At 43.3% G+C, this 21,432-nt stretch overlaps 3 protein-coding genes across 9 annotated transcripts in view; 1 reads left to right on the forward strand and 2 right to left on the reverse strand.

The window, feature by feature from the left end:
* Positions 1 to 2,342: 2,342 nt before the first annotated feature.
* Positions 2,343 to 10,694, reverse strand: wdr24 (WD repeat domain 24). Of its 2 annotated transcripts, none has more exons than XM_058061194.1 (11): positions 10,396 to 10,693; positions 9,996 to 10,048; positions 9,439 to 9,923; positions 8,102 to 8,279; positions 7,322 to 7,994; positions 7,139 to 7,251; positions 6,936 to 7,045; positions 4,102 to 4,206; positions 3,675 to 4,012; positions 3,409 to 3,593; positions 2,343 to 3,148 (listed from the first exon to the last, which is right to left on the reverse strand). In XM_058061194.1, exons 3-11 carry the CDS (start codon positions 9,917 to 9,919, stop codon positions 2,980 to 2,982), a joined length of 2,352 nt encoding a protein of 783 aa, XP_057917177.1. In that variant the 5' UTR covers positions 9,920 to 9,923; positions 9,996 to 10,048; positions 10,396 to 10,693; the 3' UTR covers positions 2,343 to 2,979. The 2 variants fall into 2 exon arrangements, with proteins under 2 accessions (XP_057917177.1, XP_057917178.1); XM_058061195.1 differs by having other exon boundaries at positions 3,024 to 3,167; positions 10,396 to 10,694.
* On the forward strand, positions 10,565 to 11,934 carry zgc:112496 (uncharacterized protein LOC541336 homolog). 2 transcript variants are annotated; one of them, XM_058061200.1, is made up of 6 exons: positions 10,565 to 10,696; positions 10,773 to 10,923; positions 11,000 to 11,093; positions 11,160 to 11,319; positions 11,386 to 11,538; positions 11,598 to 11,934. In XM_058061200.1, exons 2-6 carry the CDS (start codon positions 10,799 to 10,801, stop codon positions 11,771 to 11,773), a joined length of 708 nt encoding a protein of 235 aa, XP_057917183.1. In that variant the 5' UTR covers positions 10,565 to 10,696; positions 10,773 to 10,798; the 3' UTR covers positions 11,774 to 11,934. The 2 variants fall into 2 exon arrangements, with proteins under 2 accessions (XP_057917183.1, XP_057917182.1); XM_058061199.1 differs by having other exon boundaries at positions 10,638 to 10,923.
* Positions 11,935 to 17,659: 5,725 nt separating this feature from the next.
* rhbdl1 (rhomboid, veinlet-like 1 (Drosophila)) overlaps positions 17,660 to 21,432 on the reverse strand; it is a 42,066-nt gene continuing 38,293 nt past the window's right edge. For all 5 annotated transcript variants that reach the window (XM_058061505.1, XM_058061507.1, XM_058061506.1 and 2 more), the window contains 2 exons: positions 20,286 to 20,346; positions 17,660 to 19,421 (listed from right to left, as the gene is read on the reverse strand). In XM_058061505.1, the coding sequence (XP_057917488.1) occupies positions 19,150 to 19,421; positions 20,286 to 20,346 (333 nt within the window). In that variant the 3' untranslated portion in view covers positions 17,660 to 19,149. The remainder of the gene's footprint in view (positions 19,422 to 20,285; positions 20,347 to 21,432) is intronic.

The following is a 21,432-nucleotide window of genomic DNA, read 5'->3' on the forward strand; positions in this document are numbered from 1 at the left end:
ATGATGGTACCCAGGAAGCGGGAGGACTCCACAATGTCAATTGTAGAGTCACAGAGGGTGATGGGGACAGGAGAGGCTGAGTTCTTCCTGTTGTCCACAACCATCTCCACTGTTTTTAGGGCATTGAGCTCCAGGTTGTTCAGGTTGCACCAAGTCGCCAGATTGGTCAACCTCCCACCTGTAGGCGGACTCGTCACTGTCAGAGATGAGTCCGATGAGGGTGGTGTCGTCCGCAAACTTCAGGAACTTGACAGACTGGTGACTGGAGGTACAACTGTTTGTGTACAGGGAGAAGAGCAGAGGAGAAAGAACGCAGCCCTGGGGGGATCCGGTGCTGATGGTTCTTGTGTCGGAGAAGTGTTTCCCCAGCTTCACGCACTGTTTCCTGTCAGACAGGAAGTCTGTAATCCACCTGCAGGTGGAGTCAGGCACGCTGAGCTGGAAGAGCTTCTCCTGGAGCAGAGTTGGGAGGATGGTGTTGAATGCAGAGCTGAAGTCCACGAACAGGATCCTAGCGTAGGTTCCTGCGGAGTCCAGGTGCTGGAGGATGTAGTGGAGGGCCAAATTGACTGCATCGTCTACAGACCTGTTGGCTCTGTAGGCAAACTGCAGGGGGTCTAGAGAGAGGGTCGGTAATGACTTTGAGGTGAGAGAGCACAAGGCGCTCAAAGGACTTCATGACCACGGAGGTCAGGGCGACGGGTCTGAAGTCATTAAGTCCTGTGGTCCTTGGCTTTTTGGGAACAGGGATGATGGTTGCGGTCTTGAAGCAGGCAGGCACGTGGCATGTCTCCAGTGAGGTGTTGAAAATCTCTATGAACACTGGAGACAGCTGATCAGCAGTGCTTCAAGGCGGACGGAGACACAGAGTCCGGTCCAGCTGCTCCAACAGACCGTTCTGTCTCCTGAAGAGTTTGTTTACGTCTCTTTCGTGGATGGAAAGAGTCGTCACTGAGGTGGGTGAGGAGGGGGAGGGGATGGCCATTAAGGTGGAGGTGGCTGGAGCTGGAGCTGTTGGAAGGTGTCAAGGGGGATGGTTGCTGGACTGTCCTTTTGTCTTTCAAAGCGGCAGTAGAACTCGTTCAGGTCGTTGGCGAGGCGTCGATCGTTGATGGAGTGGGGGGCTTTAGGCTTGTAGTTGGTGATCTGCCTGAGCCCTTTCCAGACAGACGCAGAGTCGTTAGCTGAGAATTGGTGTTGGAGCTTCTCAGAGTACAGTCGTTTAGCCTCTTTCACCGCCTTGCTAAACTTGTACTTCGACTCTTTATACTTGTTTTTGTCGCCACTCCTGAAGGCCTCCTCCTTCGCCAACCTTAAATGTCTGAGTTTGGCTGTGAACCAGGGTTTGTCGTTGTTGTAACTCACCCTGGTGCGTGATGGAACGCAGCAGTCCTCACAGAAGCTGATGTAGGACGTCACAGCCTCTGTGTACTCATCCAGACTGTTGGTAGCAGTCCTGAACACATCCCAGTCAGTGGAGTCCAAACACGCCTGGAGATCCTCCACAGCCTCACTGGTCCACTTCCTTGATGTCCTCACTACAGGTTTGCAGGGCTTTAGTTTCTGCCTGTACGCAGGAATCAGGTGGACCATGATGTGGTCAGAGAGTCCCAGAGCAGCACGAGGGACGGCGTGATAAGCATCCCTGACTGTAGTGTAACAGTGATCCAGAATATTCTCTTCTCTGGTCGGGCATTTGATAAAGTGTTTGTATTTAGGGAGTTCGTGGGTGAGGTTGCCTTTGTTAAAGTCACCAAGGACAATAATTAAGGAGTCCGGGTAGGTCCGCTCCACACACAGTATCTGGTCGGCGAGCATGCACTGTGCGTCCTGCACGTTGGCCTGCGGCGGGATGTAGACGCCAACCAGAATGAATGAAGCAAACTCATGGGGTGAATAAAAAGGCTTGCAGTTAATGGTGAAAGATTCCAGGTCAGGAGAACAGTGCTGCTGGATCACTGTCACATCGTTGCACCAACCACTGTTGATATAGAAACAGATTCCTCCACCTTTAGTTTTGCCGGAAAGTTCTGTGTCTCTGTCCGCGCGATGGAGTTGGAAGCCAGCCAGCTGCAGCGCAGAGTCCGGTATTAATCCACAGAGCCACGTCTCAATAAAGCACAAAACCGCAGATGAAGAGAAGTCCCTGTTTTTTCCCAACAGCAGTTGTAGTTCATCTAGTTTGTAAGCATCAAGTCTCTATGTAGCTCAGATAAATTATGTAAAATGCTCAAGGCATGTGAAAAAAATAATGTTTACGTATATATCCATAGATTCAAACACATGATTTCTTTTTCGGGTCTATGCCTGTGAACGTCCTCATTCACCCAGGTCAGAGAGCCATGAAAGCCACATATTAAAATGTGAGAGCCATATCGTATATTTTTTTCAACACAGAATACAACCAAACGGGTGTATTTTTAAGCAGTACCAACAATTTGAGATTCTAATAAATTTCTGAATGTATTCTTTTTACTCACATTGTTACAGTGAAGCTAACCAATCATAATTTACTTCTTCACATGAAACGACTTCTGCTGCTGTACGGTTTTGCGCCATACCCTGTATGATTCCTTCTTTTTTCGTCAGAACGGTTAGCTCTTCAGAATTAGATAGCTGACTATGTGATTAACGCAGGGAATATACCAGCCTGCTACTGCATTATCCAATAATAATCAAGCTTTGGTGTCTGACCCGGAAAATATGGGAAGGACAGCTAGCATTGTGGTAGAAAACAGGCAGATGGATTAAAATGCATTACAAAGTTTTATATTTTGAACACTTTGTTTTCTGTAATGTATTACTTCAAATGTCAGCAAAGAAATAAAATCAATACATTTCATGGTATTAAGAAATGAGCCACATCAGGCACCCGAGCCATAGGTACCCTACCCCATGATCTAGGTCATTAAAAAGGTTTGTGTGTGTGAGAGAGTGCGGTCAAAGCTGGTGAGTGAGTGGTAGCTGTCCATGGTGAGTTCAGGTGTACTCACACAGGTGTCCGCAGCCTGCGGGGCAGTGGGCACTGCTTTTGAGCCAGTTAATGATGTGTTCCAGGTGACCACCGTGGCTGCAGCCCTGACACCACACAAACAGTCCCTTCACCACATGATGGCACACTGCGCAGACACTGGCACACTGGTGACATCTAGCGGACACAGGCGGCACTGTTGTCACAACATGCAAACCAACATCATCATGGAGTTATTTAAAGGTCCACTATAAAGTGATCCCTCCAGGCATTAATGTTTTCTGACATTTCTCTCTTGTTTAAACAATCTCAAAGTTCAAATTTCGTTTGAATTGAATGATCAACCTATTAGGATGGATACAACAAATTATGAAGTGCACGTGTACTTTCCTGAATGGTTTAAAAATACTATAATATAGATATGATTATATTCATACCTGTCACAAATCCAGCCCCTGTTGTTCATCGGCCGTTTGCAGTTGCTGCAGTTGATGTGCAGTGTGGTCGACGTCTGATTCAGACAAGTGATGGCGCTGCACATACTCAACTTGATGACCTCATTGGACACGTTCCACAGCTCAAAACGCTGAAGCAGGTCGATGTATGACATGTACCAGTGCTCCTAAAAGGCAACGTGATTTGAAAATAATGACTATTCTGACACGCAACACAACGCAGTCCTTCTGTCAAGAGTGCCAGATACCTGGGTGAGGTCATCAATCTCTTTCCGTATCCGCTCTCCCAAGACGATGAGCACAGACACAGCCATTTGCACGTCACCTTGCTCGGCATAGTAGCTCAGCATCTGGCGCACGATAGGGCAAAAGAAGCTGGCGGGCAGATGGGGCGTGAACAGAGGCTGGGAGATGGAGATGAGGGAGAAGGACTCGATGGGCGTCAGACACGTGACCTCAGCCTCGTTGCCGCTGACGTGCGGGGAGTCGGCCTTGTCTTGCTGAAGGTGCTCGGGAGCAGACGGATTGTCCAGGATGTCGTGACGTAGCTGGAAAGCCTCCTGGGGGAGAGTGCACTCCTGTTCCTCTATAAAAGAGCAGTGTATACATCTATATGACCATATTCCACAGGGGTGGGGCTACAAGGTTGTATGCATGATGACAGATGAGACTGACCTGTCTGGTTGTCATGTTCCATTGAATAAAGGTCATCATCATCTAGCTCAGCATCTCCAAACATGTATTCAGCCTGGCCCTCACTGCCTTCAGTTTCCTCATTTTCTGAAGCCAAATGATTAAGGGTGTAAGAAAATATCGTTTCTGCGATATATCGCGATACTTCGTTCCAAGATACTGTATCGATGTTAAAAAGTATGATATGGATATTTTTAGGCATTTATCATAGACTGTATATGGTATTTATTCAAATGCAGACACAGCAAAGGTTAATTTCTGATTTCAATTTAAACCTCCGATCGTTAGGTGGCAGCACTTACAGTGGGGCAAAAAAGTATTTAGTCAGCCACCAATTGTGCAAGTTCTCCCACTTAAAAAGATGAGAGAGGCCTGTAATTTTCATCATAGGTATGCTTCAACTATGAGAGACAAAATGAGAAAAAAAAATCCAGATAATCATATTGTTTGATTTTTAAAGAATTTATTTGCAAATCATGGTGGAAAATAAGTATTTGGTCAAAAACAAAAGTTCATCTCAATACTTTGTGATATACCCTTTGTTGGCAATGACAGAGATCAAACGTTTTCTGTAACTCTTCACAAGATTTTCACACACTGTTGTAGGTATTTTGGCCCATTCCTCCATGCAGATCGCCTCTAGAGCAGTGATGTTTAGGGGCTGTCGCTGGGCAACACGGATTTTCAACTCCCTCCAAAGATTTTCTATGGGGTTGAGATCTGGAGACTGGCTAGGCCACTCCAGGACCTTGAAATGCTTCTTATGAAGCCACTCCTTCGTTGCCCGGGCGGTGTGTTTGGGATCGTTGTCATGCTGAAAGACCCAGCCACGTTTCATCTTCAGTGCCCTTGCTGATGGAAGAAGGTTTTCATTCAGAATCTCACGATACATGGCCCCATTCATTCTCCCATTTACACGGATCAGTTGTCCTGGTCCCTTTGCAGAAAAACAGCCCCAGAGCATGATGTTTCCACCCCCATGCTTCACAGTAGGTGTGGTGTTGTTTGGATGCAACTCAGCATTCTTTCTCCTCCAAACACGACGAGTTGAGTTGATACCAAAAAGTTCTATTTTGGTTTCATCTGACCATATTACATTCTCCCAATCCTCTTCTGGATCATCCAAATGCTCTCTAGCAAACTTCAGACGGGCTTGGACATGTACTGGCTTCAGCAGGGGGACACGTCTGGCACTGCAGGATTTGAGTCCCTGGCGGCGGAGTGTGTTACTTATGGTAGCCTTCGTTAATATGGTCCCAGCTCTCTGCAGGTCTTTCACTAGGTCCCCCCGTGTGGTTCTGGGATTTTTGCTCACCGTTCTTGTTATCATTTTGACCCCACGGGGTGAGATCTTGCGTGGAGCCCCAGATCGAGGGAGATTATCGGTGGTCTTGTAGGTCTTCCATTTTCTCACAATTGCTCCCACAGTTGATTTCTTCACACCAAGCTGCTTAACTATTGCAGATTCAGTCTTCCCAGCCTGGTGCAGGTCTACAATTTTGTTTCTGATGTCCTTTGACAGCTCTTTGGTCTTGGCCATAGTGGAGTTTGGAGTGTGACTGTCTGAGGTTGTGGACAGGTGTCTTTTATACTGATAACCAGTTCAAACAGGTGCCATCAATACAGGTAACGAGTGGAGGACAGAGGAGCTTCTTAAAGAAGAACTTACAGGTCTGTGAGAGCCACAAATCTTGCTTGTTTGTAGGTGACCAAATACTTATTTTCCACCATGATTTGCAAATAAATTCTTTAAAAATCAAACAATGTGATTATCTGGATTTTTTTTTCTCATTTTGTCTCTCATAGTTGAAGCGTACCTATGATGAAAATTACAGGCCTCTCTCATCTTTTTAAGTGGGAGAACTTGCACAATTGGTGGCTGACTAAATACTTTTTTGCCCCACTGTATGTAGTCAATTAGGCAAGGACGTTGAACGAGATTGACGAGTGAAACGTCCTCAGACATACGTAAACACAGTTCAACATGGCAAAATGCCAGCACATAACAGCGGCCCCTGCGGCGTACAAGGCTGAAGTGTGGACACATTTTGGATTTCTACACAAAGTAGGGTGTGCAGAAATTGACAAAACCCATGCTGTTTGTAAAATGTGTCGTGCCCGAATAAAGCATTCGGGAAACACAACAAATCTGTGAGTCCACTTAGCGAGACACCATGAGGACCTGCCGCTAGCAAGCAATGCGAAGGTCCTTTTGTATACTACAGAAGTAGTCCTGTGATATTGCTGGTATTTTGTTTTTCAAATTGATATTACTATTTTGTTAAATAATGGTTATGTCAAGCATCCTAAAAGGACTTTTTACTGATGTTAGTTACTTTGTTCCACAAAAATACTGTTCTGATGGTGGATAAGTCAGGGGCTGTATACTCTGCATTTTTCACAGCTAATAGAATGTGAACATTTGAGCAGGATCTTGAGACATAATTTAATTTATTTGTTTTTTATTTTTATTTTTTTTGTAAATTTAAAGATGGATGTTAAAGCTTTATTTATTCAAATGCTACACTTTAAGTTTTTACAGAGGAAAGTTATATAAAGCATAACATACTGTTCTAATCCAATAAAAATGTGTTTAGTTATTGCATATTGCTGGCGTAATTCAGTTTTTCCAGGAAATAATCTTTAACTACAAGAAAAACAAAAAAAATATTGCCTTGTTGACAGTATTGTGATATATCGTATTGTGAGCCTAGTATCGTGATACGTATCGTATCGGCAGATTCTTGCCAATACACACCCCTACAAATGATTGTACTCAGCCATCAACATAAACAAATGTGAGGTCCACGTCTAACCTTCATTGTTGTTGCTGATGTTTTCAGGCTCTAAGTGGACGTTGTCCTGTCTGCCATCTCCTTTGCTGCGTTCCAATCTGCTCTCATTGCCCAGCTCCTTCATGCTGAAACTGAAAACGACAGCCGCATGTGACCTTTTTACACTCTACCACTTGTCATTTTATCATGGAAACAAGTCGTTATGATAATATTAACTGTCAAACCTGCTCATTAGAGGTACGGTGCCCAGTTTACTCAGGTTGTGGTTCAGCCCAGGAGTAGTGATGTTCGCTGGGTCAGAGAACATTATTCTCAACATGGTCCATGTTGTGGAAACCTGTCAATTAAAGTGAGAGCAGCTGTGTAAAGCAGAGAAACAGTCACTGTTTGCGTCATTGTTGTCGTACCTGAGGTCTTTTGAGCTGGCGTGCCACCTTGGCATTGTGGTCGCACAGTTCGGCAAAGGGCTTTCCGCTTAGGAGGTAGAGTTGTGCCGTTTTCACAAACCAGTCCATGTGGTTACTGTCCAAGTCCGTCTCAAAGACAGCGAGGGCACTTGACACATGGGCAAACTGTTCTGTCGGGTCGGGTCTCTTGAAGAAAAAGATAGGGTAGCGACGGTCGCCTCCAGGGTAAGGCTTTCTGTTGGCATCACCGCTGATTAGACTCTCCTTCGCCGCAAAGGCCAAGTCGCCGAAAAGGCCAAAGCAGAGACCTTCAGGGTTGGCTTTATTCACAGGCCGCGTGGCGTCCTTGAACATGTGCTGGTACAGGGTGCTGTCCTTGGAGCCCGACAGCAGGAAATGAGGGTCGTGCTGGTGGCGCCACACAATACCAGTGGTCACGTCTTTGTGCTCCTCAAACGTGGCGAAGGGGATGAACGGTCTTCGCACGTCCCACACGTAGATGTTGTGATCCACCATCATGGAGCAGGTGGCCAAGTGGAACTTCCTCTCTGGACGCCACTTGACCCGTGCCACTGAGGCGATGGTTTGGACGCAGTAGACCTCTTTGGCACGGTTTGTGGTCATGTCCCACACCTTCACCATCTTATCTCTGCCTCCTGTGGCCAACCAGCCCCTGACATGGAAGATCAATGCCATTTCAAAATAATTACACCTCCATTAGAAGCGTTTTCATACGTTTCACTCAACCTTGGAACAGAGGTCGAAAGAGTTTATTGTTACCTGTCATCAGGGTGCCAGTCACAGCAGAATACTGGGCCTGTGTGGGCGGTGAACATTCGCTCATAGCGGTCGGGCCGTCTGATGTCCCACAGCTGGACGTTTCCATTCTCAAAAGAGGCAGCGAACGTGAAATAATCCTTCATGCTGAACTGAACGTCCCGCACACTTTCTGACTGACCTGGAGGAAAGACGTGACTTTTTTAAATAAAAAATGACATATTTAGTGGTGCTGGAAAAAAACATTTCTCTCCAGGGGTTATATTTATTACAATGAATGACATTAAATGTTGTTTCCATCCAATTGAATTAGTGGAAGAATCTCACATTGTATTCAAGAATAAAAAATAACACATTTTAACTTTATTATTATAAAAATTACAAGTTTTGCCATCATAGTACTAGGACTATTTTCTTGTATATTCATGAGTTACGAAAATTAGAAGAAATTAGTTTAAATACTAAGTGAATAAATTAAAATAATCCCTCGTTCGATGGGTTAATTGGTTCCAGACCCGACTATGATAAGTGAATTCATGCCAAGTAGGATTTCTTATTTAGAAATGGAATACTTTCGGAGCATACTTTTCACAACTTTCTAAACACGGTTTGTAAAATTATTTGAGCCCTCCAGACAAGAACAAGCACCCCTTCTGTCACCTTTACAGTCGTACAATAAAGTAGACAAAGTGTAAGACTTTACCCCAATTAAATGACATAAATGATAATGTTATTATTCATTAATTTTTTACCGCTTATCCTCACAAGGGTCGCGGGGGTGCTGGAGCCTGTCCCAGCTGTCTTCGAGCGAGAGGCGGGGTACACCCTGGACTGGTGGCCAGCCAATCACAGGGCACATATAGACAAACAACCATTCACACTCACATTCATACCTATGGACAATTTGGAGTCGCCAATTAACCTAGCATGTTTTTGGAATGTGGGAGGAAACCGGAGTCCCCGGAGAAAACCCACACATGCACGGGGAGAAAGCCCAGGGTGGAATTGAACTCGGGTCTTCTAAGCTGTGAGGCCTGCGCGCTAACCAATTGTCTACCATGCAGCTGTGTTATTATTAATACAGTCAATTTATGTGATGGTCCTAATACTTTGGTTTCATAAAAGGGGCAAAGCAATAAACCAGCAGCAGCAATGACTGAATTTTACAGCCCCACTGTTCCACTCTGACGCCATTCTGGTGGCACTTGGCCCCGATGCATGACAGTTATCATGCCAAAAAGTGAGAATAGAGCTTGTTTGTGCAGATCATCACGAGGTAGCAAGTGAGTGTACTTAAATTAACCAATCATAGGATAAGAGTGCTTTAAATGAAATAATACCTGAGAAAGTGCTGACAGACTCCTTTTTGCGCAGGTCAAAACACTTCATGAAGCCATCCTGTGAGCCGCTCAGGAGCATGTACACCTCTGTGGGGTGGAAGCACACCTTATTGACCGTACGCTTGTGCTCGGTGAAGAGCTGGTCCTGCTTGTTGCGAGACGGTTTCCCCAGGTTCCAAGTCACCACAGCGCCGTTCGTGGCAGCGGTGGCCAGCAGGTTCTCCTCCATTTGGTGCCACATGACATCAGCGCAGCTGAAGTTGAGAGAGGGCTTCCGGCCCACACGGAGATTCAGCTTCTCCACAAATTGCTCCTCCTCCAGGCCGTAGATCTTGAAGATGTTGCGGCCGGCCACCACCACCTGCGTTGCGTCCCGGCACACGCTGATGGCGTTAGCGGGGGCGTCCAAGTGGCAGAACATGGTTCGACCGCTGATGGCACTACTGCCAAGAGCTGTGGTGACCCGGGACATCTTCTCCATGTTCCTAAAGAAACCACATTAGTACAGTATTATCTGTAAATATATGTAAATTAAAAAAAAAAAGAGCAGTACTGACTTGGTGAACTCCTGGCCTTTTCAACTACTGCAGCAGTCAAGAATGCTCTTCATCTGTTGATAGTTGAAAAAATAATATTTAATCATGTAAACAATTCCATCAAAAGTATACCGCAGCATATCTTACAAATACAATTGTGGAGCAATGTAACCATTAGCAAACATTTCGTATTCTAGTCTAGTAAAAGCAAACTACACAAACAGCAAATATACGTAAGCACCACTGCATGTTTATTTATTGGAGTTTTGCTCGAATATTACTGTTTGCTGCATAATTTAGATACTGTCAGGTCTTCTCCTACCATCTTTAAATGGCTTTAAAGGGTTAAAGCCATTTAGTACAAAATTACAGTATGCATTCGTGTAAATATACATCAATTCTCCAAGTTCAACACACTTACCTTAATTTTGGAGTTGGCTAGAAATAGCACAACTCCGCACTGCCATAAAATTAGCTCGGGACTTCTATGCTAATGGACTAATTTATGATAACATTATGCGCTCGGCACTTGCTCGGTTTCACATGTGGGTCAAACACTAATATAACTGTGATACTTATTTCTCTTTAGTTTGACGTACAAGAGTTTAATAAAACGAAAGCCATGGGGAAGCTAACATTAGCTTGCACTCCCGGAAATGATAGTGAACTATAGTCTCGCGAGATTTCAGTTTGAGCCAATACGGAAACGCAACCACAACGAGGTTTGTACAGGATTAATATGCCTTAAACCTGCCCAAACAATTAATTAACACCACTAATTTCATAACGCTGTGTTAGTAAAGCTAACTTGTTTACAAGCTGCCATGAGGGGACTTTTTGAATGTGAGCATGACATATGGAGGACTGTTGATGGCAAATACTGGCATGTTGTGGAGGCCAAGGCTAATAAAAGCAAGACATCTGGGAAGCTTCTCGACCTTGACAAGTGGTAATAACCAAAATTACTTCAAATTTGACAATACACTAAGTCACTAAGAATGGAATGTTGCTGTGTGTGCACTCAGGTATCAAGAGGAGCTTCCGACTGTCATATCAAGTCGATGTGATAAACATGTCACTCTGTCAGAGATGGTCAAGCTCATGGAGTGGAAGCTGACTGTAAGCCTGCGGTTTATCAGACACTACCATGGCTTACACTGCATCAGCTGTCTTCTTATTTTGCAGAGGGGGAAGTTCCGGCCTCGCCTGCAGCAGCTGGTAGCTTCCAACAGCGAGGACACTGTGGAGAAATGTTCCTCAAAGGCCTTCGGGCTCCTGCCGGATGTGTCGGCGGCCATTGCGGAGCTCAGCACCCTGAAAGGAATCGGCCCAGCCACAGCGTCAGGTTATCACAGGTCAAGTGTTACAACGGCTGTCAGCAAATAGTGACATTGCGTTGATGTTGTTGCAGCACTGTTGGCTGCAGGAGCTCCAGAGCAGGCTGCCTTCATGTCTGATGAAGCCATGGAGAGCATACCTGGATTGGCACCCATACAATACACAGCCAAACATTACACTCGCTACCTGGACAAGATGCTGGAGAAGACCAAAAAGCTGAACAAAGGTAGAAACATTAAAATTAAATCTCCTCTTTGCACTAATGGTACAATACTTCTTCCTCAGTGGACCCTCAGCAGGACTGGACACCCCAAAGGCTGGAGCGCTGTTTGTGGGCACTGGCGGTCGCTAAGCAACAGCAGCTGCCGCTTCTTAAGGATGTGGATGTGGAGGGCGGTGCTGTGGTGGAAGACTGCACTGTTGCAGACGACAGACCAAGCAAGAAACTTAAAAAGAGATAAAATATGTTTTGCCTGAACCACAGAGTACAGTGCTTCACTGGAAGTCGTCCTCCTTTTTTTCACAATTTGTTATATTTTTTTAAACAAGCACATAGGTTTTTGTGGTATTAAGATGGCTGTCGTGAACTTGTGAGTTTATATTAAAAAATGACTGTTTTTTCTCAAAATATGAACTTTTTTTGTAAAATTTTGTTTTATATTATATAAAAAATATATTTTATATTATAAAAATATATTACAATATGACGATATTCTCTTAGAATTTAGCTGAGAAGGGTTTTTCTTATAAAATCACATGATTTTGTCTATTTTTTCCTACTGTTACTACTACTACTAATAATAATATTGAAATCTATTTTATGGAAAACAATGTTGTCAAGAGTGCATTCTCACCAAAATGTACCGGCACATCTTTGGAAGACAACCTGATAACTAGAAAACAATAATCATACAGCCTAAAGTTGCAGACAGGAAGTTGGAAACACATTCAACCTAATCATGACTCCCAAAAGAAGCTGTGGAATGTTGCCACAGTATTATTCTTTATTTAGATTGTTTCCAAATGAAAGCAAAGTACAATGACCAGTACAAAATAAAACAAAATATATTCATATATATACAATATAAAATGGTTCAGTTTTAGAACATTTAAAAAGTACATACAATAGATAATGAAATAATTCATGAGGACTTTGATACAAATTTTCCGCATGTAAATTGAGTTATCCTTCCATGTGAATCAGAGAGAAAAATACCTTCTTTTTTGTGTGTAAACGCTGAGTTGTTACGACCTGGCGTCTTCTGCTTGTTGGAGAGACTGAACGTTATTTGCTGTTAGCTTGGCACCATTGTATGGAGAAGACAGGAAGCAGCAGCACACATACTGGGGATTTACACCACAACCTGAGTTGCTTACACAGCTCACAGAATTGGTAAAAATGCAAATCAAAACACTTTTTTTGGCAAAACTGCCCCTTCACTCCATATCTAAAATAAGCTGTACTCTTCTGTTTGATAAGCCCATCTAGTTATTCTCATGCCTCCATTTAAAGTCTATAACTGCAGACTTCAGTCTCGATTGGTATTTGTTTGTCTATTTGTTTGGTTACGCAGTTTAATCCACAGTAAATCTTTGTGATGTCACAGAGGGGCGGACTTCCTTATATGGTTCATGGTGTTATTGTGAGTCGGGTCAAAAAAATGAGCATGATTTGTCCGTAGTGACATTTTCTTAATCCTAACAAACGAATGCAATCGTTTATGTTCATATTTCAATTTGGACTACTGGCTTCAGATTTTTTTATTTTTATATTTGTCCACCAGATGACGCCACTTTTTCCCATTCAAAGCATGCTGAAACAAAAAATATTAACATGGTGTGTCTCACTATGGATGTTGGATTATGGTCTATATTTGTTATGTTATGATTTCAGTTTTTATCAGGGGGTGTTAACCCCTCCAACAGCCAAACAAACACCCTTTGAAGGGTTAAAAGCCCCAAATATGATTAGTATTTGATATGCATATTTCAGTCTGTACAGTAGTTTGCAAAGATCAACTTTTTCAAAGTAGGGAAAAACTATTTTATTTTATGGTAAAAATAAACAGGAGTTATGGCAACAAAATGGCTTTAAAGGGTGAAAAAAATGCAAAAATAGAATTTATTTTAGGCAGAAGCAGGTTTAAAACACTGACTCATTTAAAGTGAAATATGCATATCTAACATGTTTACATGTATTTTCAGGAAGATGACTTTGTCAATAGATACAAATGGGTGAGGATATGTAACCATAATAGCTTATTGGACAGATAAAAAAAAGTAAACAATATAATTACTTGGATGAGTATATTTCCGGCTTTAGAATATTGACTCATTTAAAATGGGGAAAAAATAGGAATAAATACAAATATGTTGATGTAGGATGACATTTTTGTCATTAGGACAAATATAACAATACTTGGATTGGATTGTGCAGGGGTTCCCAATGATGTGTCCTCTAACGAGTATATTTCTTCTATCCAAGGAGCAAGTAAAGGCAACCCGGCTGCTGGTTGGCACACGGTAAGTGTTATGATGTTGCGGAAGCGAGCCAGTGTTTAGCAGAACAAGGCATTGATCTTAACAGCATGGTGGATTGGCACAGAAAGATTGGCAGTAAACAATATGGCACTCAACATTATCACAAAGGTCAGGTATGCTGCATGTTTTCCAGAATAAAGAATGAATAAATCAAGCAGGATTAAAGCATCAATCAGAAAAGTTCAGGATGGTCTTGTTGACCTTGACTTGCACAAACGTGAGTGAAGTGCCAAAACGGAGGGTGTGTATTATTCAACTCCTGACACCCCTCATCCTCCTCATTATTGTTATTGTAGTGTTCCAGAAAAAAATATGCCATTCAATTAAATGAACATCATGCAGCCTGTCGGGTCTACTTATTGATGGAGGATAGCGGCGTGTTTGCGGTCTCTCAGCGGCAGCCATGTATCATCCTGACAGCAGGGATGTTGTCATGTGACTGGGGCTGATAAATCATGCATCTCAGGGCAGGATGGAATTCAATCACAACTCGGGGCTCTGTTAACTTCCCGATACTTCAGAAACTAAATAACCATTCAAGCCAACCCAGCGTCCAATTAGGAAGCCATAATGACAAAGACAACATACGACCCGAATAAGGAATGGAGTATTTCCTGATCGTTGCCCTTTCTGGCTGATTTCATGGCTTCTTTTGCATTTTCAACAGCCAACAGAACCTCCATATGAAGGTTTACCGCCGTGTCAAGAGTGTGTAGGCGATATCAGAAGACAGGCCAGTACAAAAGAAGAGCTACAATTATGAAAGTATGTACCGTATTTTCCGGACTATAAGTCACACTTTTTTTTCATAGGTTGGCTGTTCCTGCGACTTACACTCCAGAGCGACTTATAAATGAAAAAACTGTAACATAAACACTGGACACCTTTTCGTGTAGTTGAATAACCATTGTGTTAGCATATCTTACATCTATTCAGGCTGTTCTCTATTCTTTTATTGTTAGAACTTGCCTTCCAAGAGGACGTAATGTCTGTTTTGGTCAAGTAGTTTATAAAATAAATTACCCGCAAAAAATGTGACTTATGTCTGCTTTTTTCTACCTGATTGTGCATTTTTGGCCTTGTGCAACTTAGCGACTTATAGTCCAGAAAATACGGTATTAGTCTGTGTAAGCTAAGATGTGCTAAAAATGTGTAAAAACAGGCACCCTTACTGTGTTGCCTGGGCTGTTATATTTTGAGAAACACCCCACACAGTGGCACTGTTATTAAATCCCAAAGTTTGACCCCCATAAATTGGATTAACTTGAAATCCCTCACATAGCTCTACAAAACACTAGGTATAATTTCAGAGTGCTTGGTCAAATCTGGTACACACCTTCATGCGACTGATAGCCACATGTGTGTGAATTTTGAGCAAGATTGGTTGAAAAACACAGGCTGCACGGTGGAGGAGTGTTTAGCATGCAGGCCTCACATCTAGGAGACCAGAGTTCAATTCCACCCTCCGTCAAAAACATTAATTCATTCATTAATTTTCTACCGCTTGTGTGTACAAAATGTACAAAATCCATCAATTTTCTATGCTGCATATCCTCACTAGCGTCACAGGTATGCTGGAGCCTATTCCAGTACCTGGAGAAAAGCCCACGCATGCACGGCGAGAACATGCAAACTCCACACAGAGATGGCCGAGGGTGGAATTGAACTCCGGTCTCCTAGCTGTGAGGTCTGCACGCTAGCCACTCGACCGCCATGCAGCCCATTCCAAAAACATGCTAGGTTAATTGGCGACTCCAAATTGTCCATAGGTATGAATGTGAGTGTGAATGGTTGTTTGTCTATACATATGTGCCCTGTGATTGACTGGCGACCAGTCCAGGGTGTACCCCGCCTCTTGCCCGAAGACAGCTGGGATAGGCTCCAGCACCCCCTGCAACCCGTGTGAAGATAAGTAGTAGAAAATGAATGAATGAATGGTTGAAAAACATGGCCACCATCAAGCAAAACACAGGACGAACTCATTACCCAGAGTATAGGAAGTGATAACATTTGGACCAATCAGCTTAGCGGAGACAAAAACGTAATTATCATGGAGTACTTAGAAAATAGTAGACGTCTATAGTTTAGGTTTAGCGGAACGCATGCTTCCCACAGATGTCGGCATGCAAGGCACAGATACAGGAAGCTACAGGGGTACATCAAATATTTTAATGAGGATATATAACGAGGGTACAATCCCATTCCGGAGGGTCTAATTGTAATTTGTTTTGCACTTTTCGGCTATAAAGACACACAAGGAAATAAATAACCAACCCTCCGGAGCTGATTGGTCCAAGCGTTATCACTTCCTATAACTCAAGGATTTTGGTATGTTTCCCTTCTGGGTGGTGTAATTGTAATTTTGCTTTTTGGTGTGCACTTTTTTTTTTTTTTGCACATTTGGTTTGTTATTTTGCACTTCTCGGACATGGTCTAATCAACCACGTAACAGTGATTATTAATGAATGAGTTATTATCTGAATTACATCTACATTGAGTACTTTACAGTATATTGTATTTCTATAGCATTGTCCCTTAAGAAGATATACAGTGAAAAATGTGAGGGGTTATTTTGACACTTGTACTGTACTTGTACTGTAAAGTTAGATAAGACCAAGCCAATTGTAGGGAGTGCATACAGCCACATTGTTTATTTTTTCCAGCTTTTTTGCCTTCCTACAGACTTATAAACATTTTGATATTAGTAGCGAATGTGTACAAAAACCCCTAACCACTTAACTAGCCCTTTTTACACATCCTTATGAATCTAAAGTTAAAGAGGCACATTAACCTCCGCTCAGGCATCCTCTTTGTCTTCATTACAGGCTACCAGGGTATGTATGCATTATTCAACACCCTACTGTATCCTGGCCAGCTCTGGCAATAACATTTCATAGCGTACACAAGGGGGTTCTATCCATTAATCCAGCATAATGCTGGATTTTTTGCCTCATTTTCTTAATTGTCTGCCCCTCACTTTTACCACGTAGATACGATGACATGCAGGAGTGACTGTAAACCAACGGAATTTATGATGACAATTGGAAAAAGCATAAAATGTTCAGCTTTTCAAATGAATTATCGATCCAAAGAGTGAAAATTGGAGCAAATGCAACCACCATCCTCACACAGAGAAGGCTGTGTCCATATCATTTGTTATACACACACACACACTACAGGAGAGGATATGTGTGTGTGTGTCTGCACAACAAATCCCACTTCATGAAGAAGCAATTTGTATGAAAATAATAATAAGTTTCACAGGCAGGTACTTGCTGCACAGTTTTTTTTACACAATGAAGACATGACGCTCACAATGCTACCCATCTCGGTTCTTTCTATGGCTTATTCTGTAAAGCACTAAAGTTGGATCAAGTCATTGGTGGCGAGGAACCTCATGAACCATTTAGGAACAACAATCATAGCGTACATTTTGCACCGTTTGAAATCCAGAAATAAATAGACTCTTGGTTATGAACATACATAATACACACATCCACTAGCAAATGAAAAACAGCAATTTACTTGTTTTTTTGTCTCTATACATTCCTTTACAAAAAGTATACAGTCTGTAAGAAGGAGAGGGTGAGGTATTGACTCAGAGAGCCTGATGGTGGCCCATGCCTGGTCATGTGACCTGCATCCCAGTTCAGTCTGTTGGCGCCAATTCAGACAAGTGTGTGTGTGTGTCTGCTCTCAAAATGATTCATTCCCTGGACACATTTTCAGGTAAAGTACCATGTTTTCATGTGGCAAAATACTGGAAGACCTGTTATGACACATATTATTATTTGTATTTTTATACAAAATAATTCATACTCCCTCAAGAAGTGAACCATTTTCCAAGATTAAAGCTGCAATGGTGGAAATTACCCTGTGATTGGCTGGCGACCAGTCCAGGGTGTACCCCGCCTCTCGCCCGAAGACAGCTTGGATAGGCTCCAGCACCCCCCGCTACCCTCGGGAGGAAAAAGTGGTAGAAAATGAATGAATGAATGAATTGTGGAAATTAGGCTTCAAATGTGTCATGGCACCAATATCAGCATGAAAATAAAATATTGGTTGATATCGGTATCACATTTTTTCAAAGCGATATACAAGAAATACTGTATTCAACACATATGTGTTCTTTCCACCACAGGAGGTATTGGCTGATATCGGTATCGGAAATTGAGAGTTGGATAAAATCGGCAAATTGGTTTTCGGCAAAAAAGATAATATTAGACATCCCTAATTATAATGCATAATAGCTGTTGCAAAGTCAGATATCATGAAGTTATTTAAATATACTAACAATCATTCATTCATTCATTTTCTACCGCTTATCCTCACGAGGGTCGCGGGGGTGCTGGAGCCTATCCCAGCTGTCTTGGGGCGAGAGGCGGGGTACACCCTGGGCTGGTGGCCAGCCAATCACAGGGCACATATAGACAAGACAAACAACCATTCACACTCACATTCATACCTATGGACAATTTAGAGTGGCCAATTAACCTAGCACGTTTTTGGAATGTGGGAGGAAACCGGAGTACCCGGCGAAAACCCATGCATGCACGGGGAGAACATGCAAACTCCACATAGAGATGGCCGAGGATGGAATTGAATCCTAGCTGTGAGGTCTGTGCGCTAACCACTCAACCACCGTGCAGCCCATTTCCAGCCAAAAGATGACCGTTCCATAAGCCAAAAGTGACTTTGACCAAAAAGAATCTATCCAGGGTATGAATCATTCTGGCGTTACTTTGTATTTATGTGGCATCATTTACACTGCAAAAAGTGGATTCCACTCAATGAAGATGACCTCACCAGTGCAGTCGGCCTTCTTATCCTTCCTTCCCTGTCGCCATGGTTACCTTAACAGCATATCTGAAATGTACATTTTGCCACAATGGTTTCTGCTCTGTTTTCTGTATGCACAGTGTTGGTTCAAAGCAGGAATTGTGATAAAAGACGATAGAAGGAAAACAAAGCTTACCAATTGTAAGGGAAATGAAATGTGCTTTTGTTTGTGGCTCATTTCTTTTCACCGGAGGCACATGTCATGAAATGAAAGCTTTTAAAGAAGCACAGCAGCTAAATATTGAGACGCTATCAGCACACTGTGTCCAAACAGATAAAGAAGCTTCTCAAATGCATCCGAGGAGCTTGCACTTGTTGCTACCCTCTTTAATAAAAGAGACATAACTTCCTTTTGCAAAGTATCTGTACAAAAACAACTGGGTTGTGAATGATTTCATCTCATTGGGGGTGGAACCAATGGGTAAAATGAAAGGCAGAACCTGCTCGAAGTCCGTCATCAGGGAGGAGGTGGGATCTGCACACCCAGCAGATCGTAGGCGAATATATTCCAAAAGATGGCAAAGAGGAGGAAAGTGATGAAGGAGAAGACGATGACCCACCAGGAGCACTGCTTCTGCAGGCTCTCCTCATAGCTCCGTAAGATGAGGAGCCCCATGCTGATGCCCACCACGGCGCCTGACAGGTGGGCCATGAAGCTGGGCTGTGGCCCGGAGGAGGGGAGAGGTGGGGAGAAGCGCAGCCACACTGCTCGGCCCACCTCTGAGCTCACTGTGAAGGAGAAGGGTCACTAATAGTTTGGCATTGGGGTGAGGCGGCAATTTGACGAATTCATTTTAATTGTCCAAATAATGTGGAAATCCAAACTTTTTCCAGTGAAAATTGAGAGGTGAAGATGCTAAACCAATCCAATAGTGGTCAATATCTGCTAAGCCAGTGGCTTTCAAGGGCACCCCCAGGGGGTCCCAACGTTATGACTATAAATGAGTTTTGGAACCACTGTGCTAAGCTACACTGTGCAAACAAAATTCCACATTTTAGCTTTGTATTATAGATGACAAAGCAAATTAGTGTAATATCTAATATAATATCGGTTTTTGTACATCCCATTTTGCGTGAACATTTTTAACAAAACTTTGCCTCGATTTTCATTTTCATGTTTTACCTGTATCGTTCGGGAAAACGAAAGGCCTAAACAGACAACGTGTTGCTGTCCGTATGATGGCTAAATAACCCGCAATGGAGCTAAAGAAAGTTGTCATAATTATTTTACATTGTTTTCTGAATATAAAACTATTATTATTCTGAATACAATTAATTTTTGGTACTATTTATGGATGTCAGGAAGGCATGAATTGGATTTACATTGTTTCTTATGGGGGGAAAATACATCCTGGTTTTGTCAAACAAACAAAAGGTACTACTGCATCTCTCATTCATTCATTCATTTTCTACCGCGGGGGTGCTGGAGCCTATCCCAGCTGTCTTCGGACGAGAGGCGGGGTACACCCTGGACTGGTCGCCAGCCAATCACAGGGCACATATAGACAAACAACCATTCACACTCACATTCATATCTATGAAAGGGAGAGAAAGGGAGAGAAATTTAGCCATATTCCTAACAGAAGAACTTACTGCAAACTAATGCCAGGATCATGCGGAGCAGCTTGTACGGACATCTCATCCCAGCCCAGTTCTGCAACACACAACAAGACTAGTCATTCAGGAGTTCACACTAAACATCCTTTATTCTATTTTTCACCATATCTATTTATTTATTTTTTGTCCCGTCCAGCCATTGTATTGTTGATCTAAATGCCCTTACATGCTAAACAGATTTGCTCTGTGTCAGGAAAGGTGTTGGCTACAACTTCCCTGTACCATGAAATTTTATTTGCCGTTATTTGATGTTTTTGTTATGCGCATTTGGAGCGACCGGACCGGAGCAAGAAGAAACACAGAAAAGAAGAAGAAGAAGAAGAAGAAGAGAAAGGTGGGGTGGGGGGGGGGGGGTATGGCAGTAGAGAGAGCGACAAAAACAGCAGCAACAAGAATTCCCATAACAACAGTGACAAACAGAACAGTTAAATGTCAATGATGGCTAAGGGTCACAATGGAAATGATATCACTGAAATGAAACAGTCCAACTTACCAGTAGCAATAGAAACAATGAAGACATGAACCGTGATAGTAAACACAATTACAGCCATACAGTTACAGTAATTAAAATCTCACTGCTTGACATCATTATTACTGTAATAATAGCATACCAAAAGCATATAGACATCAGAGATAAGACGGTAGATTGTGTAGAGAAGCACCCATGTGCTGTGAGTGTCCATATGGAGGTGTGTACTTCTGTGTATATATTCATATATGTGTGCGTAAGCGTGCTTGTGTATGTGAATGCGAGTGTGTGAATGTGTAATTGTCACTGAGAATGACAAAAGGAGAGAGACTGCCTTCTACCACCCAGCAAACCCCGCCCCGCGCAGCCAGGTCAAGCCCCACCGCCAGAGATCCTCCGGCCCCGTGGGTGTGGGCAAAGCCAGGGCCGACCAGCGGGAGACCATACCCCACTAGGGCAGACGGGCATCGAGGGCCACACACCTGTGGGCACAGGGGCGCCCCCGCCAACCGGAAGGGAGCCCGTCCACGACCCCCCCGCCCCCCACACACTCCCAGGAAGCGGAACCCGGCCCGCCCCAGGTAACCCCAGGCCTGACCACCGACATAGGACCACCCCGGCCAGGACAGAAGAGGCCCGGGCACACTGCCCCAT

Source organism: Doryrhamphus excisus, chromosome 22 (genome assembly GCF_030265055.1).
Source record: "Doryrhamphus excisus isolate RoL2022-K1 chromosome 22, RoL_Dexc_1.0, whole genome shotgun sequence".
NCBI classification, from domain to species: Eukaryota; Metazoa; Chordata; class Actinopteri; order Syngnathiformes; family Syngnathidae; genus Doryrhamphus; species Doryrhamphus excisus.